Here is a 13,270-nt window from a genome sequence, read left to right on the forward strand (position 1 = left end):
GGCCCAAGCTGGTTCTGTTGCTGGTTCTCCCCTCGCTTACTTGGCACCATTGGGCTCTCAGTACCAGCCCCTGATGAACTCCGGCCATTACAGGAACACTGGGCAATAAAGGAGATTTAGTTCTTTAATTAACTACTGAGCGAGACGTTTTGCCTCATTCTGGCGCTTTGATCGTTACAGGCTGCGGCGCTCACATCTTCCATAGGGAATGTAATTAATATCCCGCCTCCTGCATAGAGAATCCCACCGATTATCCCATAATTCTACTCTCCTGCAGTTACACACAGGGACCCCCCATTATATCCACTCCTGTAACCCCCTGTCATATCCACTCCTGTAACCCCCAATTATATACACTCCTGTATAATATATAGGCACAGTGTAACCCCCATATCCTATACACACAGTAACTGTATGATATATAGGCACAGTGTAACCCCCATATCCTATACACACAGTAACTGTATAATATATAGGCACAGTGTAACCCCCATATCCTATACACACAGTAACTGTATAATATATAGGCACAGTGTAACCCCCATACCCTATACACACAGTAACTGTATAATATATAGGCACAGTGTAACCCCCATATCCTATACACACAGTAACTGTATAATATATAGGCACAGTGTAACCCCCATACCCTATACACACAGTAACTGTATAATATATAGGCACAGTGTAACCCCCATACCCTATACACACAGTAACTGTATAATATATAGGCACAGTGTAACCCCCATACCCTATACACACAGTAACTGTATAATATATAGGCACGGTGTAAACCCCATATCCTATACACACAGTAACTGTATAATATATAGGCACAGTGTAACCCCCATATCCTATACACACAGTAACTGTATGATATATAGGCACAGTGTAACCCCCATATCCTATACACACAGTAACTGTATAATATATAGGCACGGTGTAACCCCCATATCCTATACACACAGTAACTGTATAATATATAGGCGTAACCCCCATATCCTATACACACAGTAACTGTATAATATATAGGCACGGTGTAACCCCCATATCCTATACACACAGTAACTGTATAATATATAGGCGTAACCCCCATATCCTATACACACAGTAACTGTATAATATATAGGCACGGTGTAACCCCCATATCCTATACACACAGTAACTGTATAATATATAGGCACAGTGTAACCCCCATATCCTATACACAGTAACTGTATAATATATAGGCACGGTGTAACCCCCATATCCTATACACACAGTAACTGTATAATATATAGGCACGGTGTAACCCCCATATCCTATACACACAGTAACTGTATAATATATAGGCACAGTGTAACCCCCATATCCTATACACACAGTAACTGTATGATATATAGGCACAGTGTAACCCCCATACCCTATACACACAGTAACTGTATAATATATAGGCACAGTGTAACCCCCATATCCTATACACACAGTAACTGTATAATATATAGGCACAGTGTAACCCCCATATCCTATACACACAGTAACTGTATAATATATTGGTGTAACCCCCATACCCTATACACACAGTAACTGTATAATATATAGGTGTAACCCCCATACCCTATACACACAGTAACTGTATAATATATAGGCGTAACCCCCATATCCTATACACACAGTAACTGTATAATATATAGGCACAGTGTAACCCCCATATCCTATACACACAGTAACTGTATAATATATAGGCACGGCGTAACCCCCATACCCTATACACACAGTAACTGTATAATATATAGGCACAGTGTAACCCCCATATCCTATACACACAGTAACTGTATAATATATTGGTGTAACCCCCATATCCTATACACACAGTAACTGTATAATATATAGGCACGGTGTAACCCCCATACCCTATACACACAGTAACTGTATAATATATAGGCACGGCGTAACCCCCATATCCTATACACACAGTAACTGTATAATATATAGGCACGGTGTAACCCCCATATCCTATACACACAGTAACTGTATAATATATAGGCACAGTGTAACCCCCATATCCTATACACACAGTAACTGTATAATATATAGGCACGGCGTAACCCCCATATCCTATACACACAGTAACTGTATAATATATAGGCACAGTGTAACCCCCATACCCTATACACACAGTAACTGTATAATATATAGGCACGGCGTAACCCCCATATCCTATACACACAGTAACTGTATAATATATAGGCACAGTGTAACCCCCATATCCTATACACACAGTAACTGTATAATATATAGGCACGGTGTAACCCCCATATCCTATACACACAGTAACTGTATAATATATAGGCACAGTGTAACCCCCATATCCTATACACACAGTAACTGTATAATATATAGGCACGGTGTAACCCCCATATCCTATACACACAGTAACTGTATAATATATAGGCACAGTGTAACCCCCATATCCTATACATACAGTAACTGTATAATATATAGGCACAGTGTAACCCCCATATCCTATACACACAGTAACTGTATAATATAAAGGCACAGTGTAACCCCCTTATCCTATAAGAGCAGTGCCAGTTAGGGATACTCAGTGCCAGGCTGTGCCGCTGCTGCCTGGGTATAATTAACCGTATCCTGGAATGCCCAGGACATGTGAATCCGATGGAATGGAGTGAAGCTGTAAGTACATCAGGTTACAATGCACTAAGAGCGGGGAGTCCTGTCTGGGAGCCAAATGTTAACCTGACCCCTTCCCTGATATGTCATTATAGGGCACCTTGTGTGTGTGCAACTGGCACAGCTCTCTCATGTATTTTATGGGATAATGTACCCCCTACTTTAAATGATAAGGATATTAGCAGTCACTGAGGGGTTCTGTGCCCCCCATATAAAGGCACAAGGCTGCAGGCTGAGTTATACAGGGAACTCTGAGTATCACTCATGTATTATAAGGGATAATGTACCCCCTACTGTATATGATAAGGATATTAGCAGTCACTGAGGGGTTCTGTGCCCCCCATATAAAGGCACAAGGCTGCAGGCTGAGTTATACAGGGAACTCTGAGTATCACTCATGTATTATAAGGGATAATGTACCCCCTACTGTAAATGATAAGGATATTAGCAGTCACTGAGGGGTTCTGTGCCCCCCATATAAAGGCACAAGGCTGCAGGCTGAGTTATACAGGGAACTCTGAGTATCACTCATGTATTATAAGGGAAAATGTACCCCCTACAGTATATGATAAGGATATTAGCAGTCACTGAGGGGTTCTGTGCCCCCCATATAAAGGCACAAGGCTGCAGGCTGAGTTATACAGGGAACTCTGAGTATCACTCATGTATTATAAGGGATAATGTACCCCCTACTGTATATGATAAGGATATTAGCAGTCACTGAGGGGTTCTGTGCCCCCCATATAAAGGCACAAGGCTGCAGGCTGAGTTATACAGGGAACTCTGAGTATCACTCATGTATTATAAGGGATAATGTACCCCCTACTGTAAATGATAAGGATATTAGCAGTCACTGAGGGGTTCTGTGCCCCCCATATAAAGGCACAAGGCTGCAGGCTGAGTTATACAGGGAACTCTGAGTATCACTCATGTATTATAAGGGATAATGTACCCCCTACTGTAAATGATAAGGATATTAGCAGTCACTGAGGGGTTCTGTGCCCCCCATATAAAGGCACAAGGCTGCAGGCTGAGTTATACAGGGAACTCTGAGTATCACTCATGTATTATAAGGGATAATGTACCCCCTACTGTAAATGATAAGGATATTAGCAGTCACTGAGGGGTTCTGTGCCCCCCATATAAAGGCACAAGGCTGCAGGCTGAGTTATACAGGGAACTCTGAGTATCACTCATGTATTATAAGGGATACTGTACCCCCTACTGTAAATAATAAGGATATTAGAAGTTTCCCATAAGCTCTGTCAGGATGCAAGGCTTCACATATATTGTTCCATTATTAAGCAGTAGTACATTGGTTCACGTGTCTGTAAGTCATGTGACACAAGTTACATTATGTAGTAGTGAGTATAGGGAAAGGCAGCACTATATATATATAACGATACAGATTTATTTAAAGGTTATTCTATAGTATATGTATTTATTGCATAGAAGACAGTGAGAGCTCATTGAGGTAAGGGCCCATTTGCTATATTATATTTGTGATGGTGATGCCATCCCTTAGACATAGCTCCACCCCTACATTTGGCATTGCTCCGCCCCTTCAGTTACCATGCTGTATAAAAGACATTACAGGGGGGTGCCTATTATACACATTTATAGACCCCCCCCAATATGTACAAACTGCCTGTGTGTTTGCCATACAGTTGTATAGCCAGTCTGTCTGTACCCCCAATAGTGCGTGCCAAGGGCCTTGTTAATAGTGTGGCCATGAATACACAGCCCAATTGGAGCCCAGTTGTACTTGTTGGCAGGAGCTCAGGTGACCAATGGGTTAATAGTTGGGAATCCCTGGGGGCTGCTAACCCCGTGATTCCCAATGGGGGCCCTGCATACTACAGAATCAAAGAATGTTCTACCCGGTTACATTGAGCTATTCCGCTGCACGTGGGGCAGAACAGAGGGGCACTTAATCAGAATTTCCCTATAGATCAGCTTTATCCAATCACATAACAGGGGTCTCCTACCCCCAGGCGATCTATACAACCTGCTGTACAAATATATATATATATAAATTATAGCAGCAAACAGATTATATCATCAATTCAGTAAAACCCAGATTAGGGTACAGACCTTGGGCCCCCCAGCAGCATCTCCCATGTTCCGTGGCCCTTTATCGAATCCACACGTGTTACAGAATCCAGGGACACTGCATTCATTATAACATACGCCACTCATTAATTTAGTTGCTTGCCTCTGTACACTTTCCAGCCCACAAATACCCTTCCTGTAAGCTGTGGGGGTGAGTGTAACTGATCTACAGGAAGGGGAAAATGGCATTCATTGGCTTGTGTGGGTACAGGCAGCAGCCTCGAATGGGCATTCATTGGCTTGTGTGGGTACAGGCAGCAGCCTGGCATGGGCATTCATTGGATTGGCTTGTGTGGGTACAGGCAGCAGCCTGGCATGGGCATTCACTGTCTTGTGTGGGTACAGGCAGCAGCCTGGCACAGGTATTCACTGGCTTGTGTGGGTACAGGCAGCAGCCTGGCACGGGCATTCACTGGCTTGTGTGGGTACAGGCAGCAGCCTGGCACGGTCATTCACTGGCTAGTGTGGGTACAGGCAGCAGCCTGGCACGGGCATTCATTGGCTTGTGTGGGTACAGGCAGCAGCCTGGCACGGGCATTCATTGGCTTGTATGGGTACAGGCAGCAGCCTGGCATGGGCATTCATTGGCTTGTGTGGGTACAGGCAGCAGCCTGGCATGGGCATTCATTGGCTTGTGTGGGTACAGGCAGCAGCCTCGAATGGGCATTCATTGGCTTGTGTGGGTACAGGCAGCAGCCTCGAATGGGCATTCATTGGCTTGTGTGGGTACAGGCAGTAGCCTGGCATGGGCATTCATTGGCTTGTGTGGGTACAGGCAGCAGCCTGGCATGGGCATTCAATGGCTTGTGTGGGTACAGGCAGTAGCCTGGCATGGGCATTCATTGGCTTGTGTGGGTACAGGCAGCAGCCTGGCATGGGCATTCACTGTCTTGTGTGGGTACAGGCAGCAGCCTGGCACGGGCATTCACTGGCTTGTGTGGGTACAGGCAGCAGCCTGGCACGGGCATTCACTGGCTTGTGTGGGTACAGGCAGCAGCCTGGCACAGGCATTCACTGGCTTGTGTGGGTACAGGCAGCAGCCTGGCACGGGCATTCACTGGCTTGTGTGGGTACAGGCAGCAGCCTGGCACGGTCATTCACTGGCTTGTGTGGGTACAGGCAGCAGCCTGGCACGGGCATTCACTGGCTTGTGTGGGTACAGGCAGCAGCCTGGCACGGGCATTCACTGGCTTGTGTGGGTACAGGCAGCAGCCTGGCACGGGCATTCACTGGCTAGTGTGGGTACAGGCAGCAGCCTGGCACGGGCATTCATTGGCTTGTGTGGGTACAGGCAGCAGCCTGGCACGGGCATTCATTGGCTTGTATGGGTACAGGCAGCAGCCTGGCACGGGCATTCATTGGCTTGTGTGGGTACAGGCAGCAGCCTGGCATGGGCATTCATTGGCTTGTGTGGGTACAGGCAGCAGCCTGGCATGGGCATTCATTGGCTTGTGTGGGTACAGGCAGCAGCCTGGCATGGGCATTCATTGGCTTGTGTGGGTACAGGCAGCAGCCTCACATAGGCATTCATTGGCTTGTGTGGGTACAGGCAGCAGCCTCACATAGGCATTCATTGGCTTGTGTGGGTACAGGCAGCAGCCTCACATAGGCATTCATTGGCTTGTGTGGGTACAGGCAGCAGCCTGGCACGGGCATTCATTGGCTTGTGTGGGTACAGGCAGCACCCAGGCCCATTTAATGGATAGAATACCAATTCCAATATGTAAGCCTAGTGTACCCTACTCTAACTTACCAGGCTGCCCCCCCATTCTGATTCATCAGGCTGCACCCTCTTATAAGTTATTGGACATCACCCCATTGTAATTGATCAGGCTGTACCCCACTGTAGGTTTGGGGGCCAGAGAGGCCAGGACAGGGCAATACAATGAACGGAATGATGAAGTTACCCAGTGGATCTATAGGGGGGCAGGTACCGAGCGGCCAAACACCCAGCCTACTGGCTATGGAACCGTACAGTGAGATGCTAATATACAGTAATATACAGTAATGTGCCTAATATACAGTAATGTACCTAATATACAGTAATGTGCCTAATATACAGTAATGTACCTAATATACAGTAATGTACCTAATATACAGTAATGTACAGTAATGTGCCTAATATACAGTAATGTACCGTAATATACAGTAATATACCTAATATACAGTAATGTACCTAATATACAGTAATGTACAGTAATGTGCCTAATATACAGTAATGTACCGTAATATACAGTAATGTACAGTAATGTGCCTAATATACAGTAATGTACCATAATATACAGTAATATACAGTAAGGTGCCTAATATACAGTAATGTACCTAATATACAGTAATGTACCGTAATATACAGTAATGTACCTAATATACAGTAATATACAGTAATGTGCCTAATATACAGTAATGTACCTAATATACAGTAATATACAGTAATATACAGTAATGTGCCTAATATACAGTAATGTACCTAATATACAGTAATATACAGTAATGTGCCTAATATACAGTAATATACAGTAGTATACAGTAATGTGCCAAATATACAGTAATGTACAGTAATGTGCCTAATATACAGTAATATACAGTAATGTACCTAATATACAGTAATATACAGTAATGTACAGTAATGTGCCTAATATACTGTAATATACAGTAATGTACCTAATATACAGTAATGTACCTAATATACAGTAATGTGCCTAATATACAGTAATGTACAGTAATGTGCCTAATATACAGTAATGTACCTAATATACAGTAATGTACAGTAATGTGCCCAATATACAGTAATGTACCTAATATACAGTAATGTACAGTAATGTGCCTAATATACAGTAATGTACAGTAATGTACCTAATATACAGTAATGTACAGTAATATACAGTAATGTACCGTAATGTACTGTAATATACAGTAATGTACCTAATATACAGTAATGTACCGTAATGTACTGTAATATATACAGTAATATACAGTAATATACAGTAATGTACCTCATATACAGTAATATACAGTAATATACAGTAAAGTACCTTAATAACAGGCAGGGGAATCACAGCAGAGAGAGCATCACATTCCCTAACAGCACATCTTATAATCCTGTATGGGCATCTGCTGGTACCACATGCCTACCTGCCCCACTGAGACCCCAGGTCATGCCACCCTGCCTGCTCCACTGAGACCCCAGGTCATGCCACCCTACCTGCTCCACTGAGACCCCAGGTCATGCCACCCTACCTGCTCCACTGATACCCCAGGTCATGCCACCCTGCCTGCTCCACTGATACCCCAGGTCATGCCACCCTGCCTGCTCCTATGATACCCCAGGTCATGCCACCCTGCCTGCTCCACTGAGACCCCAGGTCATGCCACCCTGCCTGCTCCTATGATACCCCAGGTCATGCCACCCTGCCTGCTCCACTGAGACCCCAGGTCATGCCACCCTGCCTGCTCCACTGAGACCCCAGGTCATGCCACCCTGCCTGCTCCACTGAGACCCCAGGTCATGCCACCCTACCTGTGCCACTAAGACCCCAGGTCATGCTGCCCTATCTGTGCCACTGGGACCCCAGGTCATGCTGCCCTATCTGTGCCACTGGGACCCCAGGTCATGCTGCCCTATCTGTGCCACTGAGACCCCAGGTCATGCTGCCCTACCTGCCCCACTGAGACCCCAGGTCATGCTGCCCTATCTGCCCCACTGAGACCCCAGGTCATGCTGCCCTATCTGTGCCAATGAGACCCCAGGTCATGCTGCCCTATCTGTGCCACTGAGACCCCAGGTCATGCTGCCCTACCTGCCCCACTGAGACCCCAGGTCATGCTGCCCTATCTGCCCCACTGAGACCCCAGGTCATGCTGCCCTATCTGTGCCAATGAGACCCCAGGTCATGCTGCCCTATCTGCCCCACTGAGACCCCAGGTCATGCTGCCCTATCTGTGCCACTGGGACCCCAGGTCATGCTGCCCTATCTGTGCCACTGGGACCCCAGGTCATGCTGCCCTACCTGCCCCACTGAGACCCCAGGTCATGCTGCCCTACCTGCCCCACTGAGACCCCAGGTCATGCTGCCCTATCTGTGCCACTGGGACCCCAGGTCATGCTGCCCTATCTGTGCCACTGGGACCCCAGGTCATGCTGCCCTACCTGCCCCACTGAGACCCCAGGTCATGCTGCCCTACCTGCCCCACTGAGACCCCAGGTCATGCTGCCCTATCTGTGCCACTGGGACCCCAGGTCATGCTGCCCTACCTGCCCCACTGAGACCCCAGGTCATGCTGCCCTATCTGTGCCACTGGGACCCCAGGTCATGCTGCCCTATCTGTGCCACTGGGACCCCAGGTCATGCTGCCCTATCTGTGCCAATGAGACCCCAGGTCATGCTGCCCTACCTGCCCCACTGAGACCCCAGGTCATGCTGCCCTATCTGTGCCAATGAGACCCCAGGTCATGCTGCCCTACCTGCCCCACTGAGACCCCAGGTCATGCTGCCCTATCTGTGCCACTGAGACCCCAGGTCATGCTGCCCTACCTGCCCCACTGAGACCCCAGGTCATGCTGCCCTATCTGTGCCAATGAGACCCCAGGTCATGCTGCCCTACCTGCCCCACTGAGACCCCAGGTCATGCTGCCCTATCTGTGCCACTGAGACCCCAGGTCATGCTGCCCTACCTGCCCCACTGAGACCCCAGGTCATGCTGCCCTACCTGCCCCACTGAGACCCCAGGTCATGCTGCCCTATCTGTGCCACTGAGACCCCAGGTCATGCTGCCCTATCTGTGCCACTGAGACCCCAGGTCATGCTGCCCTATCTGTGCCACTGAGACCCCAGGTCATGCTGCCCTACCTGCCCCACTGAGACCCCAGGTCATGCTGCCCTATCTGTGCCAATGAGACCCCAGGTCATGCTGCCCTACCTGCCCCACTGAGACCCCAGGTCATGCTGCCCTATCTGTGCCACTGAGACCCCAGGTCATGCTGCCCTACCTGCCCCACTGAGACCCCAGGTCATGCTGCCCTACCTGCCCCACTGAGACCCCAGGTCATGCTGCCCTATCTGTGCCACTGAGACCCCAGGTCATGCTGCCCTACCTGCCCCACTGAGACCCCAGGTCATGCTGCCCTACCTGCCCCACTGAGACCCCAGGTCATGCTGCCCTATCTGCCCCACTGAGACCCCAGGTCATGCTGCCCTATCTGTGCCACTGAGACCCCAGGTCATGCTGCCCTATCTGTGCCACTGAGACCCCAGGTCATGCTGCCCTATCTGTGCCACTGAGACCCCAGGTCATGCTGCCCTATCTGCCCCACTGAGACCCCAGGTCATGCTGCCCTATCTGTGCCACTGAGACCCCAGGTCATGCTGCCCTATCTGTGCCACTGAGACCCCAGGTCATGCTGCCCTATCTGCGCCAATGAGACCCCAGGTCATGCTGCCCTATCTGCCCCACTGAGACCCCAGGTCATGCTGCCCTATCTGTGCCACTGGGACCCCAGGTCATGCTGCCCTACCTGCCCCACTGAGACCCAGGTCATGCCACCCTGCCTGCCCACTGAGACCCCAGTGCCACCATAGGGGCAATTAGTGCACTACTTGGCAGCAGCCACCCCAGTCACTGTATTATGTTCTCGGGGCAAACACTGCGGCTGCCCGTACCCAGCATTCTGCCCTCACTTACTATCATATAACAGGCTGGCAGCAGTGCCAAGGGGCTGGCAGCAGTGCCAAGGGGCTGGCATAGGATCAGAGAGAGTTAAGGATGCAACAAAAAGCAATAGACTATACACAACTCCTGGGGCCCCTCACTCACACACACTGCATGGCCAGGGGCCCCCCTGCCCCAACTCCAGCTACGGGCACAGACTTTATTTAACCCTTCCACTGCCAGTGACCTTATTGCCTACATCTTGGTGAATCCCACCAGCAACTCCCTGCACCAAAGCTGCACAGAAGTTTTCCCACTCCATCCCCAACCTGCAGAGCCTCCCCCCCAGCACAGCCCCCCACAATCACTGTACCTCTGAACGTCACTTTGGCGATCCGGTCCCCTTTCCCCCGCAGGTCGGTGACAGTCCTGAGATGCACTATTAGGGCCATGGCGCTGGGCAGATGAGGAGTGAGTGGTACCCAGCGAGCGGTCAGACTGCTGAGCTGCTCTCAGTCTCTCTCATTCAGCAGAGGAGGGGGCTGTCACGGTAATCTCCTCCTCCCTCTGTCACTCAGCAGCTCCATTCTCTGGCCCCTTCCCTCTCCTTCCTATTGCAGATACCTCTGGCTCAGCCCCTGCCTGTCGGCCCCCCAGGATCACCCCCACTTGCACAAGGATCAGAATTGGGCAGAACCAATACCCCCCAACACTATGGCATTATCACACCGCAGCAGGGAAGGGGTTAATATGGTGGGGTTGTTCCTTGGATAGTGGGGGGTCAGCCAGCTGCAGGTAAAACAATGACTGCAACAATCTGATTGGTCGCCATGGGTAGCTGCCCAAGGGCAAATTGGCCCAGTGTTGATAAATGCCCGCCCCCCCCCCATTGTGTATAGTAAGGCAAGGTGGCATCAAGGGTAGGGGCTTTAATTGTGGGGTAGTGTTTATAGTAATGCAAGATGGTGCCAGGAGAGGGGTACAACTGGGGGATACCATAATTATTAGGGTACAGTGGGGTCTAGGGAAGGGGGTGCAACTTTAGGATAGTGTTTAGTAGGACAAAAGAGTGGGATCATCAGCGTTGGACTGGGGAGTGCAGGGCCCCCCGCCTCCACCCCCCCCCAGGGTACCCTCACCATGGTCTTCACACTGCCCCCCAGCTCCCACCACCTACCCAACCCCCCTCCCCCGAGTGTGCATACTTAGGCGTGTTAGTAGAGAGGGACCAGCCCAGGGTCGGACTGGGGGGTAAAGGGCTCATTGGGGCTTCTGCCTCAGGGGCCCCTACAACCCCCAATGGCCCTGCCCCCAACACCCTCCGACGCCCTCCCCCAATTGCTCCTTAAAGAAATTTACCTGCGGCATGTCGGGGGAGGGGGATGGAGGATTGTGGGAGCACCTTGGGGGGGATCAACAGGATTTTTCCCAGTACCCCGGTGGCCCAGTCCGAAGCAGGACCTGGTATTGCAAGGTGGGGCCAATTGAGGGGACAGCAAGTGTAGGGCAGTCTCAGTGTGTATAATAAGTGTGTATAATAAGGTCCTTGCCTTACTATACACACTGCCCTACACTTACTGTCCCCTCAATTGGCCCCAGTAAGGGGCAGTAAGGGTGGAATAGTGAGTACAGTAGTCGGACATATATTATAGGGATAAGAGGAGCGGAGCCAATTAGGGTAACTGTGGGGCAGTGTGTATAGTAAGGCAACTGTATAGCGGCTTCTATTGGTCCATTGAATGGAGGGGGGCGGGGCTGTGATGGGAGTGACAGCTGTTCCCTCAGCTAGTACCTGATATAAAGAAGCTGCTGCCCAGGTACAAGGAGAGGTCCTGTGCGGCTGTGGGGCAATACTGGCTCTTGGGATAGAGGAGCCTATTCCTTACCAGCTGATTCACTGGCCAACGTACTGCACTGACCTGCCCAATAATCAGCTCAACCAATATCCCTGCACAATGATATATATATATGGGAATCTTCATGCAGCTTATATGTGTTTACTGATAAACACTCGGCTATTTAATTGCCCAACTGGACTTAATGACTGGTGATGTTGTCTTAAATGGCCAGTGTTAGCCAGTGAGTTGGCCAGTTACTCAGCTTAGCAAACGTGGCCCCTGTGTGCATCATTCCATGAATTCCATTGAATTAGTCGGATTATTATTTCCCTTATATAAATATTTCTATTTCCAGATGCCATTCCCCGAGTGCCCAAAAGGTGGCAGTAATGCGCAAAGGCCCAAATTGTCAGATTTACCTTCTTCTTTTTGCAAAATAATTTAACCCTTTAGTAACAGTCAAGAGTGGAGCCCAATGGTCTGTCTACTAACATCTGTCCCATAGCAACTGTTACAGTCGGTACATTAGTTGGTCCATTTCCCAGCAGCACCTTCAGCCCCTACTGAGCATGCTCCCTGAGCGTTACTAACGTCTGTCCCATAGCAACTGTTACAGTCGGAACATTAGTTGGTCCATTTCCCAGCAGCACCTTCAGCCCCTACTGAGCATGCTCCCTGAGCGTTACTAACGTCTGTCCCATAGCAACTGTTACAGTCGGAACATTAGTTGGTCCATTTCCCAGCTGCACCTTCAGCCCCTACTGAGCATGCTCCCTGAGCGTTACTAACGTCTGTCCCATAGCAACTGTTACAGTCGGTACATTAGTTGGTCCATTTCCCAGCAGCACCTTCAGCCCCTACTGAGCATGCTCCCTGAGCGTTACTAACGTCTGTCCCATAGCAACTGTTACAGTCGGAACATTAGTTGGTCCATTTCCCAGCTGCACCTTCAGCCCCTACTGAGCATGCTCCCTGAGCGTTACTAACGTCTGTCCCATAGC

At 49.2% G+C, this 13,270-nt stretch overlaps 1 protein-coding gene across 1 annotated transcript in view; it reads right to left on the bottom strand.

Moving 5' to 3' along the window:
* Positions 1–10,973, bottom strand: part of LOC116411043 (otoferlin-like) — a 98,507-nt gene extending 87,534 nt beyond the window's left edge. The window contains exon 1 of the mRNA XM_031902816.1: positions 10,805–10,973. Within this exon, the coding sequence (XP_031758676.1) occupies positions 10,805–10,883 (79 nt within the window). The 5' untranslated portion in view covers positions 10,884–10,973. The remainder of the gene's footprint in view (positions 1–10,804) is intronic.
* Between the last annotated feature and the right edge of the window lie 2,297 nt (positions 10,974–13,270).

This window comes from Xenopus tropicalis, chromosome 5 (assembly GCF_000004195.4).
Source record: "Xenopus tropicalis strain Nigerian chromosome 5, UCB_Xtro_10.0, whole genome shotgun sequence".
Taxonomy (NCBI): domain Eukaryota; kingdom Metazoa; phylum Chordata; class Amphibia; order Anura; family Pipidae; genus Xenopus; species Xenopus tropicalis.